Consider the following 25,057-nt stretch of genomic DNA (forward strand, 5'->3'; position numbering starts at 1 on the left):
TTATTTCACTTGTCTTTTATAGGGCATTTCTGCTTTTTGCCCTTGGATTCCAAGAATCAATTTTCAGCATAGCAGTCAGAGTTCTGGTGCAACCCAGTCAGATCGTGGCATTCCTCTGCTCAAGACCCTCCAGTGTTCTCATCTGACTCACGGGAAAAGCAACCATCTTAATGGTTGCTTAATTATAACTCACGAGGTCCTATGCAGCCTGGCTTTCTTCTCTCTCAGGAAGGAGGGCTAGAGAATGCCATCTCTCATCTCCTACCATGCTGTCTGAGCCTCCTCTCTCTACTTTAACTATCTGGTCTCCTCATCCTTCAGTTGACTGGGTCAGTTATGCTACTGCCCTGGGGCATTTTTTTTTCCTGTAATTCCTTCTTCCTAGAATTCTCTTTCCTCTATCCCTGGTTCCCTTGGCAATTTCAGGCCTCTACTTAAATGCCACTTTCTCAATGAGGCCTTCCCTGATGGAGAAAATTATTTAAAATTCTATCACTGTTTTAGTTTGTTAATACTGCCGGAAATGCAATATACCAGACATGGAACGGATTTTATAAAGGGAGTTTATCAAGTTACAAGTTTATAGTTACAGCTGAGCTACTCAAGACTGTTGGCATACTCTCTTCGATTCTTCCCTTTCTCTCTCTCTCTTTTTTTTTTTTTTGCAAATGAAACCATGCAAACATTTATCTTGCATTTGGTTTCACTAGTTCAGATGTCTACACAGAGAAGTAAGTCCACTTGCCTCTCATCAGCATTCTGACTCTGAAGTGTGCTACCCTGGCCAGGTGTGGCTCTGTCCCGCTGCCGAGTCCTGGTCCTCCAGGGCCTAAGAGGTCCACACCTTTGACAGTATCAGCATCACAGCAAATACAGAAGCCGCACAGGTACAACTTCAGATGGCACCAGGCGCTGTGGGGGCGGATTCCCGAGGTCTCTCTCTCGTCCCACAGAACAGTGAGGCAGCAAAGGTCTGGCTTTTTGATAAACACCTCCACAGGCATGGCCTACTGGTTTGCAGTCTCCTCTGACAGCAGGAATGCCAGCCAGCTTCCTCCGGACTGCATGTGAGGAAGGACTCCCTGTTTTTTCACCATTCAGATCTAGCTTCACAGAGCCCCCGAATTCTTGCCACACCTGGACCTGAGTAAGTGCTCCGAGTTTTAGAAGCCAGATGCTTGTTGCATTTGGACAGAATGAGTAATTTGTCTTTCAGAGTTTCTTTGTATTCAATAGTTGCTTGACCTTTTCAATGGTTGCTATACCTTTCTGCTCTTTACAAAAATGCAAACTAAATGCGAATAGATGGATTAAAGGATTAAATTGTACAAATAACAAGTCTGCTCCAAAATATACTTACATTAAATAAACTACACATTTCAGTGAGAAATATACAGTAAATGATTCAAAGCATTCTGCTAAGCTTCGGGACATCTAGGTAGGGCCAGCATTTCTGGAAAAAGCTCAGAGAATGTGTATCCAATCCCCATTTGCAGCAAGTTTCTTAATGCCACTCTGCAGTTACACTGAACATATCACTAACATCACCTGCTTGGGAAACTCATTTATTTGGGACAAGGGTAAGCAAGCTATAGCGTCAATTCTGAATTCCTTAAAACTTTTCAAGAACGTCATCAATAGCCTATACAATACGGTTTCGAGAAAGTAAACATGTCAAGATAAGCAGACAACTCTAGAACCCAGAACACATTGTCTGGCTGTACTTAAGTTGAAGTGCCCCCATCGTATTCTGGGCAATGTGGCCATGAACTAGTACAATCCAGGGGAACTGAGAGGTGACATGGGGTTAGGAGGAGATGAATTAACCTTGAGTTTTATGTTAGAGAGACACATCTGTGACACAGCCTGTGGTCCTGCAATCTTTTCTAGCATCATCTGGCATATTTTGGAAATCCTTATCCCACAAATGACATTCTACAGCTTCAAGATTCAGTGGTTCATCAATATTCAAAAGTTAGTAAAATAAAGAGTTTAATCCTCAAACCACATCCTTTGGCAAACTCGTGGGAGCCTAGTCTGTGCTGTCAATTGAACGTTCTCGCAGTAAACTTAGACATATCTCCCCTATCTTTGGGATGTTGGGATACCAGACTCTGGTCAAACATTTTACTTTGGGAGGCACCATGTTATATACATCAGGAGCTTCAGTTTCAAGCTGAAATTTTCCACGCTGGTAGTAACCCTCATCTGGGGTTAACATTAGCTAAAAGCACCATCGCTTGTTTGGATCTGGAAAATGTATTTTGCATGTACAAGATAAATTAGCTTCAAGGTCTGCAACATCTTCAACCAGTAGCTTGTCTCTCACAGAAACCCTCCGACTGGGGTTGAAGATAGGGCTGCAGTTTAGGAGCCTTAGAAAACCATCATCCCATGTCAATTTACTTGCCAGAAGTAGCACTACAGCTTCCTTTACCTGGGCCCTCAGAGACAGGCCCATCATGGCCTCTTACCTTCCCATTATCTCTTGAACTCACTGTACTTATGCTATCATACCCTCCCTACACCAAAACGGCTTTTTTGTTAAGAGCACCAAATTACCCTCTACATTGCTAAATCCCGTGGTTGCTTTTTAATCTTCTCCTTATACTTGACCTATCAATAGCATTTAATTATTTTTCATTCCAAACATTTTTGAAACATCACCTTGAGTTCTACTATAATAGTCTCCTGATTTCCTTCCTTAACTGCTTTCTTTCTAACCTCTTTGCTGGCTCTTCTTCATCTTCCTGAATACATAATATTGGAAGGCTCAGAGCTTCATCTTTTGACTCTTCATTCATGTTTTACTGAATTACAGATGATAACAATAGACATATAAGATAAAACAAGCTTTATTCACAAACATCACCCTTTATAAAGTTAAAAATAGTGCCTTCTAAAAAGGGAGTATAAGAAGTTAACCGATGATTTCATTTCAGTTTTTTTTTTAAAGTGGAAGATAGCATATGGCATAGTCAGTTTCTTTATGAGGTTCTTGAAAACTTCCAAGTGGCATGTCAAATGCACAATCCTTAATCAGCTACAGAAATAGTTGACAAGTTCCCATCTATGCAAGTTGATAGCCTGTTATTTCCTCTCTCATGAAAGAGAGATCCCATCACTTGATGAGCAAAGGAATGATCCAGTGGTACATATTCAGATTTCTGAAATGAGAAAAAGGTGAAGCACATCCTGATGTGTCAGTTGCTTAGCTATTTTCTCAGAGTGCCCATGGTTTCAAAGAAAAGCATTACATGCATGTCTGCGTGGGCGCACATATTTAAGTAGATCTCAAGCACGAGAGAATGTTTTAGACTTTAAACTGACTGTGAGGCAACAACAATTCAAGTAAGATATATGTATGGGGTTATGAACAATTATGGATATTCGACAACTCTAAGTTATGAAGAAAGTCCCAGATGTTTAAAGACAACCCTGGTTTTATTAAAGGTCTGATTATGTTTCAAAGTAATATTGAAAAGAATTCAGTTCCATTCAGTGAGAGCAATGTTCAAAGATTATGAACCATGTATATTTTTAAAATGTCTTTTCAGAGTTTCAGAAAACAGAAATAACAATAACCACCACCCAAAGACTTGTATTAAATCCTACATTGTGGTGCAGGCATTTAGTTCTTCCCATGAGAGATTGGATCCTAATGTTACTGTGTCACTCTTTACTATGACTCTCAAAACCATTATTTTGTGGTGTTAATAATAAACTTAAAATAATTTAGGCATTTACTGATGTTGGAATTGAAAAATTTTACCTTAGCATTGATTATAACATTTTACACAAAGCTAGAAAATTAGCACTACTGAACAAGAAACTCTCTTTGTACCTAGATAGGGTGTTTTCAAACTTGAGCAGTATTAAGAAATGCTAGTTCTAAGTTTCCTTACCTCAGCCACCTTGAAAAGTAGATATCTCCACCCACTCTGTTGCCTAGTCTTGCATCCTTTTCATTCTGCTTGGGCTCCAAATTGAAGGCAGTTTTTAGAAAATTCTCTTTTCTTTGGACTTCTTCTGTAAGAGTGACCTGGCTAAAATGGGAGAAAAATAGCATCAGATCAGCTCTTGCCTTTAAGATCTGTTCAAATTTTCATTTTCATGGTGTAAACCTTGGCCAAATCAATTTACCATTTGTGTCATTCACAGATGGACCATTCAGCATCCCTGACTGCCCAGCTGCGAGGAGTGTGCTTAGCTGGCACCCTCCAACTGGTAACTCTTTCATTTCTGCCACAGCTTTTAAGCAGAAATCTTGCTTTTCTCTCAGTGGCTCCAGCCAATGCTCAAGCAAGACTATGGAACAAGGGTCTTGCCACTGAGACTCAACATGGTCAATATGTGCTTGGGAAAACCTTGTTGGGCTGGTACAGACATCAAAGTGTCTGAAGGTCTGCCTAATGCACCCCCCATGTCCAATCTTCCCTTTTCTCCTTTTCTTTCAGGATTGTTACCCCCCAATAAAAATTTTTGGACTCCAAACTCCCATCTCACAACTTGTTTGAACCAGCTGTGATACTTTGCCACCAGACTAGTTTTCTGGTACATGAGAAGTAGCACACACAAAGATGAGGGAAAGAGAGAGAATGTTTTAGACTTTAAATTGACTGTTTAAAGGCATGCAAGCTTTGGAACCACATTGCCAGGTCCCATTCTGGCTTCCTACCTGTTCTGGTTTGCTAGCTGCTGGAATGCAATATACCAGAAACGGAATAACTTTTACAAAGGGGAATTCAATAAGTTGCTAGTTTACAGGTCTAAGGCTGAGAAAATGTCCCAATTAAAACAAGTCTATAGAAATGTCCAATCTAAGGCATCCAGGAAAAGATAACTTGGTTCAAGAAGGCCAGTGAAGTTCAGGGTTTCTCTCTCAAATGGAAGGACACATGGCAAACGCAGTCAGGATTTCTCTCTCATCTGAAAAGGCACATGGTGAACACAGGGTTCCTCTCTCATCTGGAAGGGCACATGGAAAACACAGTGTCCTCTGCTAGCTTCTTCTCCTGGCTTCCTGTTTCATGAAACTCCCCGGGAGGCATTTTCCTTCTTCATCTCCAAAAATCGCTGGCTGCTTATTGTGGCTATGTAGTTCTGCTCTGTTCTCTCTGAATCTCTTTCTCCAAAATGTTTCCTCTTTTATAGGATTCCGGTAAACTAATCAAGACCCACCCAAATGGGTGGAGACATGCCGCCAGCTAATCCAGTTCAACAATACTCTTGATTAAATCACATCTCTGGGGAGGTGATCTAATTACAGTTTCAAACATACAATACTGAACAAGGATTAGAAGAAATGGCTGCCTTTACAAAATGGTATTAGGATTAAAACATGGCTTTTCTAGGGTATATACATCATTTCAAACCAGCACATTACACCCTCTGGACCCTAAAAAAGACATGTTTTTCCCATATACAAAATACTTTATTTTCATAACAATATCAGAAATCCTTAAACCATTTCAGTAGCAATACAAATGAAATATAAAGTTAGAAACAGTACAAACTCCTCTCAAAGTTAGTTGCAGGCATAGTCTGCTTTAAGGCAAAATTATCCTCTGGCTTTGGACCTGTGAAATTCAGAACAAGTTATTTGCTTCCAACATACAAAGGAGGAACAGTCATAGGATACATATACCCATTTCCATAGGGAAGAAGGAATGCAGGGGTCACTGGACACAAGCAGTTTCAAAAAACCACAGGACAAAGTCCATTAGATTTCAAAGTCTGAGAGTCATTTATCTTCAGGACTTCTGAAAGTGGCAGTCCCACCCTTTCCAAGGGCCTATGCAGAGGCCTGCCTTTCTCCAAACGTAACCTTGGGGGACATTGGGGAGACCATTTTTTTCTTGGCTCCCCCCTCCAAGGATTGGGGTTACACCTGGGCTCTTTGCCATCTCTAGAGCACACGATCAACCCCTCCATGTGCTGGCAGCCAGGCTCTCCCCAAACCCCAGGAAAGGTGCTTCACCCTCTCCAAAGCCTGAGGTGGCATGACTCTTCCCCCTGCAACAAGGTGGAAGGCCCATCCTCTGCCTCTGGGACAAACTCACCCTCTCCATGGGCTTGAGTGGGTCCATTCTCTTAGCCTAAGGCTTTTTTTTTTTTCATTCTATTTATTTTTTTTTATTAATTAAAAAATTAACTAACACAACATTTAGAAATCATTCCATTCTACATACGCAATCAGTAATTCTTAATATCATCACATAGATGTATGATCATCATTTCTTACTACATTTGCATCGATTTAGAAAAAGAAATAGCAAGACAACAGAAAAAGAAATAAAATGATAATAGAGAAAAAAATAAAAAATACAAAAAAATATATAAAAAACAAACAAAAAACTATAGCTCAGATGCAGCTTCATTCAGTGTTTTAACATAATTACATTACAATTAGGTAGTATTGTGCTGTCCATTTTTGAGTTTTTTTATCTAGCCCTGTTGCACAGTCTGTATCCCTTCAGCTCCAATTACCCATTATCTTACCCTGTTTCTAACTCCTGATGGTCTCTGTTACCAATGACATATTCCAAGTTTATTCTCTAATGTTGGTTCACATCAGTGGGACCATACAGTATTTGTCCTTTAGTTTTTGACTAGTCTCACTCAGCATAATGTTCTCTAGGTCCATCCATGTTATTACACGCTTCATAAGTTTATCCTGTCTTAAAGCTGCATAATATTCCATCGTATGTATATACCACAGTTTGTTTAGCCACTCGTCTGTTGATGGACATTTTGGCTGTTTCCATCTCTTTGCAATTGTAAATAACGCTGCTATAAACATTGGTGTGCAAATGTCCGTTTGAGTTTTTGCCATTAATTCCTTTGAGTAGATTCCCAGCAATGGTATTGCTGGGTCGTATGGCAATTCTATATTCAATTTTTTGAGGAACCGCCAAACTGCCTTCCACAGTGGTTGCACCATTTGACATTCTCACCAACAGTGGATAAGTGTGCCTCTTTCTCCGCATCCTCTCCAGCACTTGTCATTTTTTGTTTTGTTGATAATGGTCATTCTGGTGGGTGTGAGATGATATCTCATTGTGGTTTTGATTTGCATTTCTCTAATGGCCAGGGACATTGAGCATCTCTTCATGTGCCTTTTGGCCATTTGTATTTCCTCTTCTGAGAGGTGTCTGTTCAAGTCTTTTTCCCATTTTGTAATTGGGTTGGCTGTCTTTTTGTTGTTGAGTTGAACAATCTCTTTATAAATTCTGGATACTAGACCTTTATCTGATATGTCATTTCCAAATATTGTCTCCCATTGTGTAGGCTGTCTTTCTACTTTCTTGATGAAGTTCTTTGATGCACAAAAGTGTTTAATTTTGAGGAGCTCCCATTTCTTTCTTTCTTTCTTCAGTGCTCTTGCTTTAGGTTTAAGGTCCATAAAACCACCTCCAATTGTAAGTTTCATAAGATATCTCCCTACATTTTCCTCTAACTGTTTTATGGTCTTAGACCTAATGTTTAGATCTTTGATCCATTTTGAGTTAACTTTTGTATAGGGTGTGAGATATGGGTCCTCTTTCATTCTTTTGCATATGGATATCCAGTTCTCTAGACACCATTTACTGAAGAGACTGTTCTGTCCCAGGTGAATTGGCTTGACTGCCTTATCAAAGATCAAATGTCCATAGATGAGAGGGTCTATATCTCAGCACTCTATTCGATTCCATTGGTCGATATATCTGTCTTTATGCCAATACCATGCTGTTTTGACCACTGTGGCTTCATAATATGCCTTAAAGTCCGGCAGCTTGAGACCTCCAGCTTCGTTTTTTTTCCTCAAGATACTTTTAGCAATTTGGGGCACCCTGCCCTTCCAGATAAATTTGCTTATTGGTTTTTCTATTTCTGAAAAATAAGTTGTTGGGATTTTGATTGGTATTGCATTGAATCTGTAAATCAATTTAGGTAGGATTGACATCTTAACTATATTTAGTCTTCCAATCCATGAACACGGTATGCCCTTCCATCTATTTAGGTCGGCTGTGATTTCTTTTAACAGTTTTTTGTAGTTTTCTTTGTATAGGTCTTTTGTCTCTTTAGTTAAATTTATTCCTAAGTACTTTATTCTTTTAGTTGCAATTGTAAATGGAATTAGCTTCTTGATTTCCCCCTCAGCTTGTTCATTGCTAGTGTATAGAAATGCTACAGATTTTTGAATGTTGATCTTGTAACCTGCTACTTTGCTGTACTCATTTATTAGCTCTAGTAGTTTTGTTGTGGATTTTTCCGGGTTTTCAACGTATAGTATCATATCGCCTGCAAACAGTGATAGTTTTACTTCTTCCTTTCCAATTTTGATGCCTTGTATTTCTTTTTCTTGTCTAATTGCTCTGGCTAGAACCTCCAACACGATGTTGAATAATAGTGGTGATAATGGACATCCTTGTCTTGTTCCTGATCTTAGGGGGAAGTTTTCAATTTTTCCCCATTGAGGATGATATTAGCTGTGGGTTTTTCATATATTCCCTCTATCATTTTAAGGAAGTTCCCTTGTATTCCTATCCTTTGAAGTGTTTTCAACAGGAAAGGATGTTGAATCTTGTCAAATGCCTTCTCTGCATCAATTGAGATGATCATGTGATTTTTCTGCTTTGATTTGTTGATATGGTGTATTACATTAATTGATTTTCTTATGTTGAACCATCCTTGCATACCTGGAATGAATCCTACTTGGTCATGATGTATAATTCTTTTAATATGTTGCTGGATTCAATTTGCTAGAATTTTGTTGAGGATCTATATTCATTAGAGAGATTGGTCTGTAGTTTTCTTTTTTTGCAGTATCTTTGCCTGGTTTTGGTATGAGGGTGATGTTGGCTTCATAGAATGAATTAGGTAGCTTTCCCTCCAGTTCAATTTTTTTTTTTTTTTTTTTTTTTTTTTTTTAAAGAGGGAGGAAGGGAAGGAAAGACAGAGAGAAGGAAGGAAGGAAAGAAGAAAGGGAAACATCTTTAAACATTTTCTTGTTTTATTGTATTTTGTTTGTTTGTTTGTTTTTACATGGGCTGGGGCCGGGAATCGAACCGAGGTCCTCTGGCATGGCAGGCAAGCACTTTGCCCGCTGAGCCACCGCGGCCCGCCCATCCAGTTCAATTTTTTTGAAGAGTTTGAGCAGAGTTGGTACTAATTTTTTCTGGAATGTTTGGTAGAATTCACATGTGAAGCCGTCTGGTCCTGGACTTTTCTTTTTGGGAAGCTTTTGAATGACTGATTCAATTTCTTTACTTGTGATTGGTTTGTTGAGGTCATCTATGTCTTCTTGAGTCAAAGTTGGTTGTTCATGCCTTTCTAGGAACTTGTCCATTTCATCTACATTGTTGTATTTATTAGCGTAAAGTTGTTCATAGTATCCTGTTATTACCTCCTTTATTTCTGTGAGGTCAGTGGTTATGTCTCCTCTTCCATTTCTGATCTTATTTATTTGCGTCCTCTCTCTTCTTCTTTTTGTCAATCTTGCTAAGGGCCCATCAATCTTATTGATTTTCTCATAGAACCAACTTCTGGTCTTATTGATTTTCTCTATTGTTTTCATGTTCTCAATTTCATTTATTTCTGCCCTAATCTTTGTTATTTCTTTCCTTTAGCTTGCTTTTGGGTCAGTTTGCTGTTCTTTCTCCAGTTCTTCCAAGTGGACAGTTAATTCCTGCATTTTTGCCTTTTCTTCTTTTCTGATATAGGCATTTAGGGCAATAAATTTCCCTCTTAGCACTGCCTTTGCTGCATCCCATAGGTTTTGATATGTTGTGTTTTCATTTTCATTCCCCTCGGGGTATTTACTAATTTCTCCCTTGACCCAGTGGTTGTTTAAGAGTGTGTTGTTGAGCCTCCACGTATTTGTGAATTTTCTGGCACTCTGCCTGTTATTGATTCCAACTTCATTCCTTTATGATCCGAGAAAGTGTTGTGTATGATTTCAATCTTTTTAAATTTGTTGAGACTTGCTTTGTGACCCAGCATATGGTCTATTTTTGAGAATGATCCATGAGCACTTGAGAAAAAGGTGTATCCTGCTGTTGTGGGGTGTCATGTCCTATAAATGTCTGTTAAGTCTAGCTCATTTATTGTAATATTCAAATTCTCTGTTTCTTTATTGATCCTCTGTCTTGATGTTCTGTCCATTGATGAGAGTGGCGAATTGAAGTCTCCAACTATTATGGTAGATGTGTCTATTTCCCTTTTCAGTGTTTGCAGTGTATTCCTCACGTATTTTGGGGCATTTTGATTCGGTGCATAAATATTTATGATTGTTATGTCTTCTTGTTTAATTGTTCCATTTATTAGTAGATAGTGTCCTTCTTTGTCTCTTTTAACTGCTTTACATTTGAAGTCTAATTTGTTGGATATTAGTATAGCTACTCCTGCTCTTTTCTGGTTGTTATTTGCATGAAATATCTTTTCCCAACCTTTCACTTTCAACCTATGTTTATCTTTGGGTCTAAGATGTGTTTCCTGTAGATAGCATATAGAAGGATCCTGTTTTTTAATCCATTCTGCCAGTCTATGTCTTTTGATTGGGGAATTAAGTCCATTAACATTTAGTGTTATTACTGTTTGGGTAATACTTTCCTCTACGATTTTGCCTTTTGTATTATATATATCATATCTGATTTTCCTTCTTTCTACACTCTTCTCCATACCTCTCTCTTCTGTCTTTTCGTATCTGACTCTAGTGCTCCCTTTAGTATTTCTTGCAGAGCTGGTCTCTTGGTCACAAATTCTCTCAGTGACTTTTTGTCTGAAAATGTTTTAATTTCTCCCTCATTTTTGAAGGACAATTTTGCTGGATATAGAAGTCTTGGTTGGCAGTTTTTCTCTTTTAGTGATTTAAATATATCATCCCACTGTCTTCTAGCTTCCATGGTTTCTGCTGAGAAATCTACACATAGTCTTATTGGGTTTCCCTTGTATGTGATGGATTGTTTTTCTCTTGCTGCTTTCAAGATCCTCTCTTTCTCTTTGACCTCTGACATTCTAACTAGTAAGTGTCTTGGAGAATGCCTATTTGGGTCTATTCTCTTTGGGGTGCGCTGCACTTCTTGGATCTGTAATTTTAGGTCCTTCACAAGAGTTGGGAAATTTTCAGTGATAATTTCTTCCATTAGTTTTTCTCCTCCTTTTCCCTTCTCCTCTCCTTCTGGGACACCCACAACATGTATATTTGTGCGCTTCATATTATCATTCAATTCCCTGAGCTCCTGCTCAAATTTTTCCATTCTTTTCCCTATAGTTTCTGTTTCTTTTTGGATTTCAGATGTTCCATCCTCCAGTTCACTAATTCTATCCTCTGTCTCTTTAAATCTACCATTGTAGGTTTCCATTGTTTTTTTCACCTTTCTACTGTGTCTTTCAATCCTACAAGTTCTGTGATTTGTTTTCTCAGACTTTCCATTTCTTCTTTTTGTTGATCCCATGCCTTCTTCCTGTCCTCCCTCAATTTATTGATTTGGTTTTTGAAGAGGTTTTCCATTTCTGTTCATATATTCAGAATTAGTTGTCTCAGCTCCTGTATCTCATTTGAGCTATTGGTTTGTTCCTTTGACTGGGCCATATCTTCAATTTTCCGAGCATGATCCATTATTTTCTGCTGGCGTCTGGGCATTTAATCAGATTTCCCTGGGTGTGGGACCCAGCAGGTTGAAAGATTTTTCTGTGAAATCTCTGGGCTCTGTTTTTCTTATCCTGCCCAGTATGTGGTGCTTGTCTGTCTGCAGGTCCCACCAGCAAAAGATGTTGTGGCTCCTTTAACTTTGGAAGACTCTCGCTCCTGGGTGTGTGGTGCAGACAGAGGAAAGGTTGTAGGTTGGTTTTAATGGCTTCAAATTGTGAAGTCCTGGGATCTGAATTCCTTGAGAGAGGGATTCCACCTGAGTTGCGTTTCACCCCTCCTGCGGGGAGGGTTCAGGTGGTAGAGAGCACCGAGAGCAGCCTGTTTCTGCGTTTGGGTCAGTTGCAACCTGTGTAATCCCGGCACTGAGTCCAGAGGCAACCAAGCCTCTGTAGAAACAGCCGCAGAAGGCTCTGTTTCACCCCCTTTCCTCTTTTTCAGTTAGCCCAATAGGCGACTTCCACCTTGATCAGTTTCACCTGAGCTGAGGGCCTATTTTTAGTAGTCAGAAGTTGTTCCTTAATGCCACTATTGGTGTTGGGTTGGGCTCAGTCTCTACTACTGTTGGAGACTCTTTCCTTTTCTTCCGGGAAGCCGCACGTGAGGGAGGGTCGCCGGCACCGCAGCTTGGGGAACCGCCGATCCAAGGTTCCCAGCTGGCCTGGGAAGCCGCATGTGTGGAAGGGGTTCTGGTCACCGTGGCTTGGGGAACCCAATCCAAAGCTCCCAGCCAGCCTGGGAAGGAGGGAGAGGCTCTGGCCGCCAGCCGCCATGGCCCCGGGAAGCGCGCGCCTGTCGGGGACCTCACAGCAACGGAGTCTCTTAACCAGTCCAGCTGTTCTGGAATGGGGTATGCTGTGTGTCTGGTCTCTGTCGTGGCTCCAGGAGCTGTTCTGTCAGCCTAAGGCTTCTTGACCTCAGCCTCCACGGTTCTACCTGTGATGCTACTTTTCTTCCAATGTGTCCCTTTTCTGTCCCTCTCAGTCTTGACTGGCAGTGGTTCTCTTTATACAGATCCCGCAACATTCTCTTTGGCTTTCTATGCAGTAGCCTTGGATCATGCCCATCAGACCTAAGGAGTTTCCACAAATCCTTCCTGGATAATCTGATGTCCAATCCTGGCTTTCTCTGAAATGGCTGACTGGCTCCACATTTGGTCAAGTCCTCATGTGGGTCACTGTTCTCTGGGGTCTCCCTTCCAGGAAGCTCAGAATTCTCCAGAACATCAACTTCTGGTTTCTTTGTACCCAAGAGTTCTGTTCTCAGTTTATCTCTTTCCTGTTGCATTTAACTATAAGCTGCAAGGAGAAACCAGGCTGCACTTTCCACAGTTAATTTGGAGATCTCTTCTGATAAATATCCAAGTTCATGGCTTTTACAATGTGCCCTCCAGCCAAAGCCACTAGTCAGTTTTGCCAGATTACTTGCTATTTTAAAACAAGGATCACCTTCCTTCCAGTCTGCAATAGCATGTGCCTCATTTCTGTCTAGAGCCTGGTCAGAGGTATCTTTAGAGTCCACATTTCTACCAACAGTCTCTTCAAAACATTCTAGGCCTTCTCTATCAGGCTTCTCACAACTCCTCCAGATTCTTCCCCTTATTCATTTAAAAAGCTGTTCTAACATGTTTAATAGTTGCAAGCCACAGCAGCACCCCATTCCTCAGGTACCAAATTCTGTTTTAGTTTGCTAGCTGCTGGAATGCAATATACCAGACACGAATGACTTTTAACAAGGGGAATTTAATAAGTTGCTAGTTTACAGGCTGAGAAATTGTGCCAATTAAAACAAGTCTATAGAAATGTCCAATCTAAGGCACCCAGGGAAAGATACCTTGGTTCAAGAAGACTGATGAAGTTCAGGGTTTCTCTCTCAAGTGGAAGGGCACATGGTGAACAAAGAGTTTCTCTCTCATCTGGAGAGGCACATGGTGAACACGGTCAGGGTTCTTCTGTCATCTGGAAGTGTAAATGGTGAGCACAGCATCATCTGCTAGCTTCTTTTCCTGGCTTCTTGTTTGATGAGGCTCCCCAGGAAGCATTTTCCTTCTTCATCTCCAAAGGTTGCTGGCTGGTGGACTCTGCTTCTTGTGGCTATGTCATTCTGCTCTGCTCTCTCTGAATCTCTCTTTCTCCAAAATGTTTCTTCTTTTATAGGATTCCAGTAAACTAATCAAGACCCACCCAAATGGGTGGAGACATGCCTCCACCTAATCCAGCTTAACAACTACTGTTGATTAAATCACATCTCCAGGGAGATGATCTAATTACAGTTTCAAACATATAGTACTGAATAGGGATTAGAAGAAATGGCTGCCTTTACCAAACGGGATTAGGATTAAAACATGGCTTTTCTAGGGTACCTACGTCGTTTCAAACCAGCACACTGCCCACCAGCCCAGCTGTGTGACCTCAGACAAATCACTTACTCCATTTTTCAGTTTCTGTAACTGGAAAGAGATACAGTAGGACACTTTTCATAGGTTTATGGTAAAGAGCAAATGCATCAGTAATAAAGCATTTAAAACAAAACCCAGCTGATGCACCAGTGGCTCAGTGGCAGAATTCTTGCTTGCTATGCAGGAGACCTGCGTTTGATCCCTGGAACCTGACCATACCAAAACAAAAAAACAAACAAAAAACAAAAAAACCCAACATACAACAAGATCCCACATGTTTATGTGCCATTACTATTAATATCACCAAAAGAAAGAACACCCTGCAATGCTTCTCTTTTACCATGGGAATAAAAGGTATTTAAGATTTTAACTTGGTACACCATGGAAATGTTGCCCAAAGTAAACCCTCCCATATATATCAGAATTTTATTATTAAAATGATAAATATTAATAACCCAAAGTCTGGTGATTTTACAGCATTAGTTACTAGAGCAGTGCTTTTCAAATACTAATAGGTACGTGATCACCTGGTTAACATACAGATTCCATAGGACTGGGGTGGGACCTGAGATTCAGCATTTCTAACCAGCTCCCAGATGATACAAATGTTCTGGTCTTTGAAACAAACTTTGAGTAGCCAAGGGCTAGACTCTACGGACACCAATGAGAATGTTCACCCTTGATTTCTGCAGACTGGATAATTGCTAAGTGCGCATTTCAGCATCCACCCTTGGCAACAGGCCAACAAACTGCATGCTGAGAATACCTTCTGATCTCATATCCTGGCTGAGCTGAATATGCCAATCTATCTTTTTTTGTTGTTTTTTTAATTTTATTTTTTCACCTTACATGGATACCATCATAAAACTAGTGCGACCTAACTTGGCTGTTTAAGTCTATCAGGTTTTATGTGACCCTAATGTTAAGTAGCATTAGTTGTGCAAATCTACTTCCACAACCCCTAGTATTGCCAATATTCTCATATTTTAGGGTGAGTAATGATAAATATTGAAGAATAGAGAGCTAGAATCAAAGAGATTTGGGTTCTCATCAAGGTTTTTTTCCCTTCCCTTCCTATGCAATCTAATGTTTTAAATTCAGATTTCTTACCTGAAATAAAAGTAAAAGTAAAGGCTCTACTTACATGTTAGAAAGACAGCTCACAGGTATCTCAATTCGGTTGTTTAAGGTGGTTGAGATATATACAATTTTAGTTCTATGTTGCACGGTATTCCCTGGGAGAATCTGAGAAGACAGAGAGCTTTTGAGCACTTATTTCAAGCATTACAGGGAAGCTAAAGGCATTTGATTAGGAATCAGGGAACCTGTCAAGCAACCTAAAATGGACATATCTATTCTAAGGTCAGAGACTGGACTTACATGGGGCCAGTTTTAAGTGGAGATATGCATTAACCTCTGGCATAAAGCATGAAATTGACCTGAACTTGAAAGGATTATTATGTTTTATATTCAATATAATATATTGTCTTTTATAAATATTGCTGTATTTTCTTATGATTTTTCTGTAAACCTACAACTACTCTAATAAAAATAAAATACCTCAGGATTAAAAATGGCATAGATCCAATTTTGAATAGTGACAGTGAGCTTTGAAATCAATCTGTTTGGAGTCCTAATGCAGACCCTAATTGTTGTGTAATCCCAGAAAAAATTGCCTACCCTGCCTGAGCCTTGTTTTCTTCAACTCTCAAAGTGGTTATCCAATATTGTAGCATTGTGGTAATAAAAAGTAACATTTAGAAATTCAAAAGGTAATCAATATGCAAAATAGCTATTAGAGGGAAGGGATTTAGAGGAGATAGTTTATTTAGGAAGGTAGCGAGTGCTTTCCTAAGATCACTTATCAGAACATGGTCTTTATCAAGTTCTTGGTACCTAATTTCATGAGATCATTAGATAAATCTAATCTAAACACTTTTAACTATGAGCAACTGAAGTTTTAAATCTGATGTAGACAAACTATGACTTGCAGGTCATATCTGGCCCATCACCTATTTTGGTTTATTCTAAAATTGCTTATAGCTTCTGCTGAGCTGAAATCACAGAGTTAAGTCATTGAAATAGAAACTACATGATTCACAAAGCCTAAAATATTTATAATCTGCTCCTTTAAAAAAGAAAGAAACATTGTAAACCCATAATTTAAATGATATTTCTCTTTTAGAGATATTTCAACCTTTTGGAAAGCTTTGGGAAGTGAGTTATGACATACAGAACTCTCCTGATTTTATCATCCAGACACTGCAATAATCTACAGATATATCTATATCTCTTTTCTCTTTGTTTAAAATATAATCTTTAGTGTAGTTGAACCTAATATCTTATCGAGACCTGAAAAACTTGTATTTCTTTTAACATTGTATTCAATACAGTGGGGAAAAAAAACATTTATTATTTTTTATTATTTTTTTATTTTAGCAAAATCTGACTTTTGATGCTCAGTTTTTATTTGACAAAACAAACATGTTTCATGGCTCAGTTGTGTGGGAAAACATATAAAGTCATTGCTGAGATACTGCTAGGTCCCACCAGAATGTAGGATAATGCATGGAATGGGATGGGGCTGGCCAGAAGAGAAATGTGTTTGCTCTGCATAACTCCAGGTATTTGGCTATACTGATACACATACTGATCTGTATTTGTGCCTGATTGAGAAGCTGACCGAATGCCATGAATTGTAGTCATTAAATGACCCATAGAATAACCTGCTTAGCACTTAACTATATGCATGCAAAAGGAGATTTTCTTTTCTACAAACCCAACCCAGGCAGATTCCCTTATTAGTTGACTTCTGTTTCCCATAGAGCTCTACTTTACAATATGTTTGCCATTAGCCACATATGTCTACTTACATATGTTTAATTCAAATGAAGTAAAATTAAATTCTGTTTCTTAGTCTCAGTAACCACATTGCAAGTGCTCAAAAGCCACAAGTGGCACATGACGATGGTATTTGACAGTGCAGAGAAGGAACACTTCTATCACTGCAGAAAGTATCTGTTGGACAGGGCTGCTTTAAAGATTGCTGCACATTAGAAGTTGCAGCTACTGACCAGCAAGTGAGAAACTTCAGCATCTCAACATTCCCTACCAGTTTCTGAACTTAACTGGTAGGAAAATCAACTTAGCTTTCTCATAAAGAGAATGCACTGGCACCTAGTTTGTAGGACTTGAAAACATGAAATGGGCAGGTAATTAAATTAAATAGCCATTGCTCTTTCTTACTGTTGTTTTGATGCCGCACTGAGGAATAGTGTAGAAAAACTCATATGACTCATTTAGATTCCTGGTGACAGGGCATCTCTCTCCCAGAAACACTTCATTAGGGTGTGCATACAGTTTGTCATATATATTTGCTTTAATCCTGACCTGGATCCAAGAGGGGCCACATTCTACATCCACTATTTAGAGAGAGACGAGAAAGTGTCAGTATGATTCAGTATTAGCACATTGTCAACATAAAAAAGACAGGTCTTATCGCTACTAAACTAAATATTAGAGGTGGTCCTTACATGTAAGGTGGCCCTTACATGTCTACCTTCTCCCAAAGATATCCATGAGCACATCCATTCCCAAGAAGTACCTAGTTTAGCCAATAAATGGATGAGAGTCAACAAGTTTCTTAGTTATTGCTTGTACAAGACGACCAGAACCACATTATAGCATTCAAACAAATGACTACAGCATATAAATTCTGACACTTCTGGTCAAATTGAAACCCCTCCAAAAAAATCACTTATCTTCATCTTTGCATGGAAAATAGCATAGACTACAATAAATAGTATAGTAAGTGGTGTGGTACTGTAGAGAGCTTCCCAGCCTTCTGGGATAAGTCACGGGGCTTTTTGCCCACTGGGAATTATCAACCAGTCATAGTATGGCCACCTTTGAAGTAAGATTTGAAAAGCACTTGCACATTTATTCTCTACCTCAAGCCCTGCAATGGCCACCTTAGCAATTCAGGAAGTTGTCAACTGATTGGCCATGCCAGACTCTGCTCCAGGTGTGAGGGATGTATCAGTGAATAAGACAGGTCATACTGTCTATCCTTCTGGAGTTTACAATCCACTGGGGGAGTCTAACAACAGACAGACAGCAATGTAGTTATCAGATGCAGTGTAGGACAACTAAATAAGGAGGGGATTGGAGTAAGGGAGGACTTCCTTGGATACAGCAGGTGATCAGGAAGGCCTCATCAAGGACAGCTGAATTGACCCCTGGCTAATGTGAAGGGCTTATTCTTCAAAAAGGTCTAGGAGGATGTCAAACCTTTTCACAGGGGGAAATGGCAAGTGCAAAGATCCTATAGTAGGATCTAGGAAACAGGAGGCTGCCATTGTGCCCACAACTTAAGGAAGCAAAGGACATGGTATGACATGAGATCTCAAAGGCAGAGGCTATCCATAAGGCTCTGAGGTCTATGATAATGAGTTTGAACCTTATGCTAAAAGGTTCTCAGAGCTTTAAAAAGTAGTCACTCTGATTGCTGTGTGAAGAATGTATGAGAATAATTGGAGGCAAGGAGATAAGTCATTGCAGTAGACCAAGAAGGAGATAATGGTGACTTGGATTAGAAAAACAGCAAAGGAGAAATTGTGAGACTTTCAGATATACTCTGGAGATAAAAGTGGCATGACTTGTGGCTAGAATGGATACATGAGGAGAAGGGATGAGAACAAGAAGGGAATCTAGGATTGCACCTTGAAGGCTAATGTGGTGGACAAGCCTAGGAAAAGAACAGAATTGAATAGGAAAAAGTCAAGGATACCATTTTTGGCATGTTTAATTTGAGACCTAATTATAGATCCAAGTAAAAATGGTGGTTAGATAGGATATAAATCTGGAACTTAGGAAAAATGTCAGAAAAGGAGACAAATGTCAGAGTAATCAGAATGTGATAGTATTAAAATAGCACCAGGTAACTAGTAGGAAATAAAGGATCCTAAGAAACCTCAGGCATCTTTGTCTACTAAAACACACACACACACATTCACAAACACCACTGGAAGCCCAGTGTTCCAAGTCCTGTTAAAACCAAGAAGTCTTCGGTTCTCCTTGGAGTCATGAAGACATAAAATCATTGGAACTTCCTTAGCATAATTTCTTGTGGAATTACCTGCAATGTTTTCTAAAAATTCATCATTCCTACACTTAGAGTGTTTGATTCAGTAAGTCTGGGTAAGACCCACATTTGTACTTTAAAGAAAATATCCTGGGGATTTTAAAATATAGGTTATTTTAATACATCACAGGAAATCCTGAAGGATGAGGTTTACATCTCAGAGATATTTCTTAGCCCTTCCAGTTATTTGAAAGATCACTTGGTCTTCACCTAGAAATGAGCACAATACTTTCTGGCGAAGATGGCTGGGTCGACTTACTCTGTAATTACCCCTTCTGTACCAAACCCATTGCAATATAACATACAAAAATAATAAATAGAAAGCTGAAAATGAGATACAAATTCCATGGAGCAGAAATAGAACAGAAATGGGAAAGGAGATTATTGCTTCAGCTAAGAGTTTGTTGATTTGGTGGGGAGGGGTGTGTTAGGGTCCCATGTACGGTGTGTTATTAGAGTGTTCCCTATAGAATGGGCAACCAGAACCAAGCTTAGTACATGAAGTCAGGAGCTGGAGTCAACCTCCAAAGAGCTAGGCTTTTAGACAACTAAGGACCTAGAGAGGAGGGCAAACCATGCTTTGAGTAGGAATAGAGTGAGTGACCTGCTTTACTACAGGACGATTAGAAAACCGACCATGGTCTAAGTTACAATAAAAGCCTTAAATTTCAAAATTTCTCTGACCATAGTTAAATCTGGTGAGACATCAACAAAAATTATTTTAAATTAAACTCTTTAGGCCTCATGATTTAGGCCTAAAAAGTGATGGAAATGAAATGTATGTATTTAAATGAATGTCAATAAAGCTACTACATTTCGAAGTTGTTCAGTCACATCCCAAAAGTATGACGAGGGAAATTTATCATCTTAAATGAATTTATTAGAGTCAAGAAACTTGAAAACAGGTATTCAGCTAAAGAAGCCAGACACGGTTTGTTAAGGGCATTTCTCCAAATCACCTCACTTGTTCGATGATTAGCTAAGAGGACTCACAGAACTCAGAGGCAGTTGTACTGATGGCTACAGGTTATTGCAGCAAAAGAGTATATGCCAGGATCAGAAGGGAAAAAGAAGTATCAGGGCGGGCCGCGGTGGCTCAGCGGGCAAAGTGCTTGCCTGCCGTGCCGGAGGACCCCGGTTCGATTCCCGGCCCCAGCCCATGTAAAAAACAAACAAACAAACAAAATATAATAAAACAAGAAAATGTTTAAAAATGTTTCCCTTTCTTCCTCCCTTCCTTCCTTCTCTGTCTTTCCTTCCTTTAAAAAAAAAAAAAAAAAAAAAAAAAAAGTATCAGGTGGAGTCTAGAGAAATCCATGCACTGGCTTCCTATGGCATCTCCCTCCCTCCCTCCCTGGGAGGTGTCATAACAAGCATGCTTCTTTGAGAAGCAGAAAGAAACAGTATTATACATGCAATGTTTCTCAAAAGGAATTCAAAAAGGTAGTCCTTTTGAAACCCAAAGTTCAGGGTTTTATTGGGGTGCTGGTCACATAGACACGCTCTGCCCACCAAAAGAATCCCATGGGAAAGCAGGCGTTTACCGTAAATCACATTGTGTGTGCACACAGTCTGAGCAGGCTGGCATAGAGGCACAATCTTAATCACCCAGGGAATGTTGATAAAGACAGATCCCCAGATTCCAGCTCTAAAAGGAGACCCTTCTAAAGATCAGCCCTGCTTTGTTAACTATTTTCTGCCTAAAGTTAAACACAAAGACAGCAAAAATTAATGACAGAAAACAAAAGAAACAAAAGAGATCCACTTTCAAGTTGGTTCTTTGAAATGAGAAATAAGCAAAACAACAGCCATTAACAAACAAAACACACACTATCCACCAAAGAAAGAAACGCAGACAACTTGCAGATGTATCCTGTTAGGAATAAAAAAGGGTCTGACAGATCTGATAAAATTTTAAGAAAGCCAAGATACTGCTATAAACTTTAAACTTACAATTCTTATAATATTAGTTTTGAATTCTAGAAAAAAGTACTAAAATTAAGATAAGGAAAAAAAGAACCCTATTAAGCTAATTTAATTGCTAATTAAACGGAAAAATATTTAGTCTTATTTTTTGAAAGCTTTACATCTTATAAAAGAGAGAACAGGAAAGTTAGCTACCTATTTCACTTAATGAGACCGAGAAAAGTGTAATACCACATCCATATTAAGACAGGTAGTAGGAAAAATAAAATCTTAGAAGCAGATATTTAAAAAGTCCTAATAAAGTATTAGCTAAAAAAGTAAGAAATCAGATATTGTGATCAAATTAGGTTCTTTCCAGAATTGCAAAGAGATTAAACATTAGAAGACACGCTATTGGAAGTGTCTCACATGAGCAGATTAAAAGAAGAGTCATACTGTAACCTTGATAAAAAAAAGACAAAACTAATTTATATGCAAATATTCTTAGGGGGAAAAACCAGTAAATGTATTTCACTAGCAAAATAAGAATAGAATGACATTTAAAAATAAAATTCACATATGAAACACTGGTCACAGAGATACTTATTGATGAATAGTTTGTGACCATTCATTTTAAAGTCAGAAATCACAACATAAAGTGTCCACTTTCACAGCTTCTTTTAACAGTTTGGTGGAGACTTGTTCTAGTTTGCTAGCTGCCAGAATGCAATATACCAGAAACGGAATGACTTTTAAAAAGGGGAATTTAATAAGTTGCTAGTTTACAGTTCTAAGGCTGAGAAAATGTCCCAATTAAAGCAAGTCTATAGAAATGTCCAATCAAAGGTATCCATCCAGGGAAAGATACATTGGTTCAGGAAGGCTGATGAAGTTCAGGGTTTCTCTCTCAAGTGAGAAGGTGCAGGGTGAACACAGCATCATCTGCTACCTTTTTTTCCTGGCTTCCTGTTTCATGAAGCTCCCTGGGAGGCATTTTCCTTCTTCATCTCTGAAGGTCGCTGGCTCATGGACTCTCTGCTTTGTGGTGCTGCAGCATTCTCTGCTCTCTCAAATCTTCATTCTCCAAAATGTTTCCTCTTTTATAGGACTCTAGAAACTTATCAAGACCCACCCAAATGGGTGGAGACATGTCGTCACCTAATCCAGTTTAACAATCACTCTTGATTAAATCACATCTCCAGGGAGATGATCTGATTACAGTTTCAAACATGCAGTATTGAATAGGGATTATTCTGCCTTTAGGAAATGCGATTTTGATTAAAACATGGCTTTTCTAGGGTCCATACATCCTTTCAAACCAGCACAAGACTCTATCCGATGATGTAAGAAAAGAAGAACGAGGTATAGGAATTGAAAAGGGAGAGAAAAAATGATCATTTGAAGATGATGTCATGCCTATAGAACGTCACAACTCTTCAAACTATTAGAATTAGAATGACAGGTTTGCTGATTACAAACATACACAGGACAATATTTAATAGCAAAGTTATGTACTAGTGATAACCAATTAGAAAATGTAACAAAATTAAGATCCTAGTCCTAAGAGCAAGAAACAAAACAGACAATGCTAGGACTAAACCTAAAAAGCTGTGATTGCTCTCTCTGGAGAAAGACAATATCATTAAAGGACATAAAAGAAGACATAAAAGGAGAGAAAAATGCCCTATTCATAAAGTGGAAGCATCAGTATTGTAAAGATGTCAAATTTTGCCAAATAAATATATTTATTAAAATACCAACCAAATGCTAGGCTCCAAAATGAATGAAGAAGAGAAAAATACCAAGTTAAGACAATTCTGAAGAATAGGATGAAGTACTATCAGGTATGAAATATAAAACTTAGTAATTAAAACACTGTTGTATGGACACAGAGCTTGAGCATGCAGTGGAATAGGACAATGGCACAGAAATAGGCCATGGTGACCTCATACGGTGACCATCAGGGTGGCAGTGTGTCCTCATCAGGGGGCAGAAATGGACTTCCCAATACCCAGTGCTAGAACTACATTCCTACATCTCATAAACCATACACACAATCTATTCCATATGGATTTAAAGGTGGGATATGTGTGCTGGTTTGAATCTACCATGTATCCCAGAAAAGCCATGCTCTTTAATCCTCATTCAGTATTGCTGGGTGGGAACTTTTTGATTGCTCCTAGGGAGATGTGGGCCACCCAATTGCAGGGGGGTAACTTTTGATTGGATGGTTTCCATGGAGATGTGTCTCCACCCATTCAAGGTGGGGTTGCTTACTGGAACCCTTTAAGAGGGAACCATTTTGAAAAAAAGCTCAGAACCAACAGAGACAATGGAGCCAATAGAGCCCACACAGCCAGAGACCTTTTGAGATGAAGGAGAAGAACACCCCTGGAGGGGCTGCATGAACCAAGAACCCAGGATTGAAAATGAGCAGATATCCCTGGGGGCCTTCCCAGCTGAGAGAGAAGCCCCCAACTATATTGGCCCTTTCTCTGAAGTTAAGGTATGTTTCTCTGGAGGTCTTAGTTTGGTCATTTTCATGGCCTTTGAACTGTAAACATGCAACTTAATATATTCCCTTTTAAAAGCCGTTCTGTTTCTGGTATACTGCATTCCAGCAGCTTTAACAAACTAAAATAATATGTTAAGCAAACTTTAAGACTTTCAGAAGATGACATAAAAATATTATAACTCTATCCTCAGTGTGGGGAAAAGATTCCTTAAGCCCCCAAAGCACTCACTGAAATGGAAAAGACTGATATTAAAATGAATAGTTTTTTTCCCAAAAGCCATCAACCCTCTTAAAAGTGTTAACCCTAGATAAGGCTACAAGCATTAGTATCCAGAATATATAGAGTTTTACAAATAAGTAAAAGGCAAATTCTGATAGAAAAAATGGACAAAGTCTATACATAGACAATTTATAGAAGGGAAGTCTAATGAAAATAAGACTTATAAGTAATCACAAAATAGTTCATTAAAATCTAGAAGCTCCATTTTCACCTAGCAGGCTGGCAAAAATTTGAATTTCCTGAAACCAAGTGTTGATGAGGTTGTGGAGAAAATGGAACTTTAGAGGGAGAATAAACAAATATAACAATTTTAGAAAGATATTTCTCTAAATATCCAGGAAATAGAAGATGTATGCTCTGGGGGTATACCTTAGGGATACTCAGGAATGGGCAGGAGGAGTCACAACTATAGTAACATTACAAAAACTAACAACTGGTAACAACTTAAATGGCTAACAAGAGAATGGATAATTTGTGCTCTCACCATACAATGTTATCACACAATAATTAAATTCAAAGAAACAACTGTGAAGACGTGCATAACAAAAGTAGCTAGTATTTGTAGATTCCTGTTACTATGGATCTGGAGCTAGGTAGTAAAACTATGAAACTTGTAGAGGAAAGATAAACACAAAATTTACATCACATATTACTTCTGGGATGGAGAAGGGAGAGAATGGAACATTTCTGCCCTTGATAAGTCTCTTGGTTCTACCTTTCTGGCTTACAGAACCATTCCACATCTTGGAAACAAGCAGGAACAGCCATCCAAGGGGGAGAAAGCCCTTCATTTGGTCAGACCCCAAACCACTCAGGAAACAGGAAGTTGCGAGAGGAGGGTGGGCTGCCTCTTGTGTTTTAATAGTTGAAGCCACACTCAGATGTTGGCAATTAATCACAATTTGGAGAACAATAGAGAATGCTCCGTTAGCTCAAGTTCCTAAAACTTGTTTTTTTGTGGTCAAATATTGCAGACCAGATGGCCCTGTAAGCAAAATGTGCTTTTTATAGGATTTCCTAGAATTGGAGCTATTGAATTATTGTGATTCGGGTGTAGTGAGTTTTGTAGGCTGGTCTTTAATGGGTGAAAAGAGGTGGGGTGAAGCGGGTACCACAGCAGGAGAATCTAATTGTCTTGTACAACTGAGAAGGCGAGTCCTGAGAGCATTTGGAGTTTAGGACAC

The 25,057-nt window shown here is 39.1% G+C and overlaps 1 protein-coding gene across 2 annotated transcripts; it reads right to left on the bottom strand.

Moving 5' to 3' along the window:
- Positions 1-2,857: 2,857 nt before the first annotated feature.
- LOC143645903 (uncharacterized) lies at positions 2,858-22,151 on the bottom strand. Of its 2 annotated transcripts, XR_013157207.1 has the most exons (5): positions 22,028-22,151; positions 17,277-17,452; positions 15,175-15,275; positions 3,906-4,046; positions 2,858-3,167 (listed from the first exon to the last, which is right to left on the bottom strand). XR_013157207.1 is itself a non-coding variant. In XM_077115014.1 (4 exons), exons 1-4 carry the CDS (start codon positions 22,070-22,072, stop codon positions 3,122-3,124), a joined length of 333 nt encoding a protein of 110 aa, XP_076971129.1. In that variant the 5' UTR covers positions 22,073-22,151; the 3' UTR covers positions 2,858-3,121. The 2 variants fall into 2 exon arrangements, 1 of the variants encoding a protein (XP_076971129.1); XM_077115014.1 differs by lacking the exon at positions 17,277-17,452.
- Positions 22,152-25,057: the final 2,906 nt, after the last annotated feature.

This window comes from Tamandua tetradactyla, chromosome 9, assembly GCF_023851605.1.
Source record: "Tamandua tetradactyla isolate mTamTet1 chromosome 9, mTamTet1.pri, whole genome shotgun sequence".
NCBI lineage: Eukaryota > Metazoa > Chordata > Mammalia > Pilosa > Myrmecophagidae > Tamandua > Tamandua tetradactyla.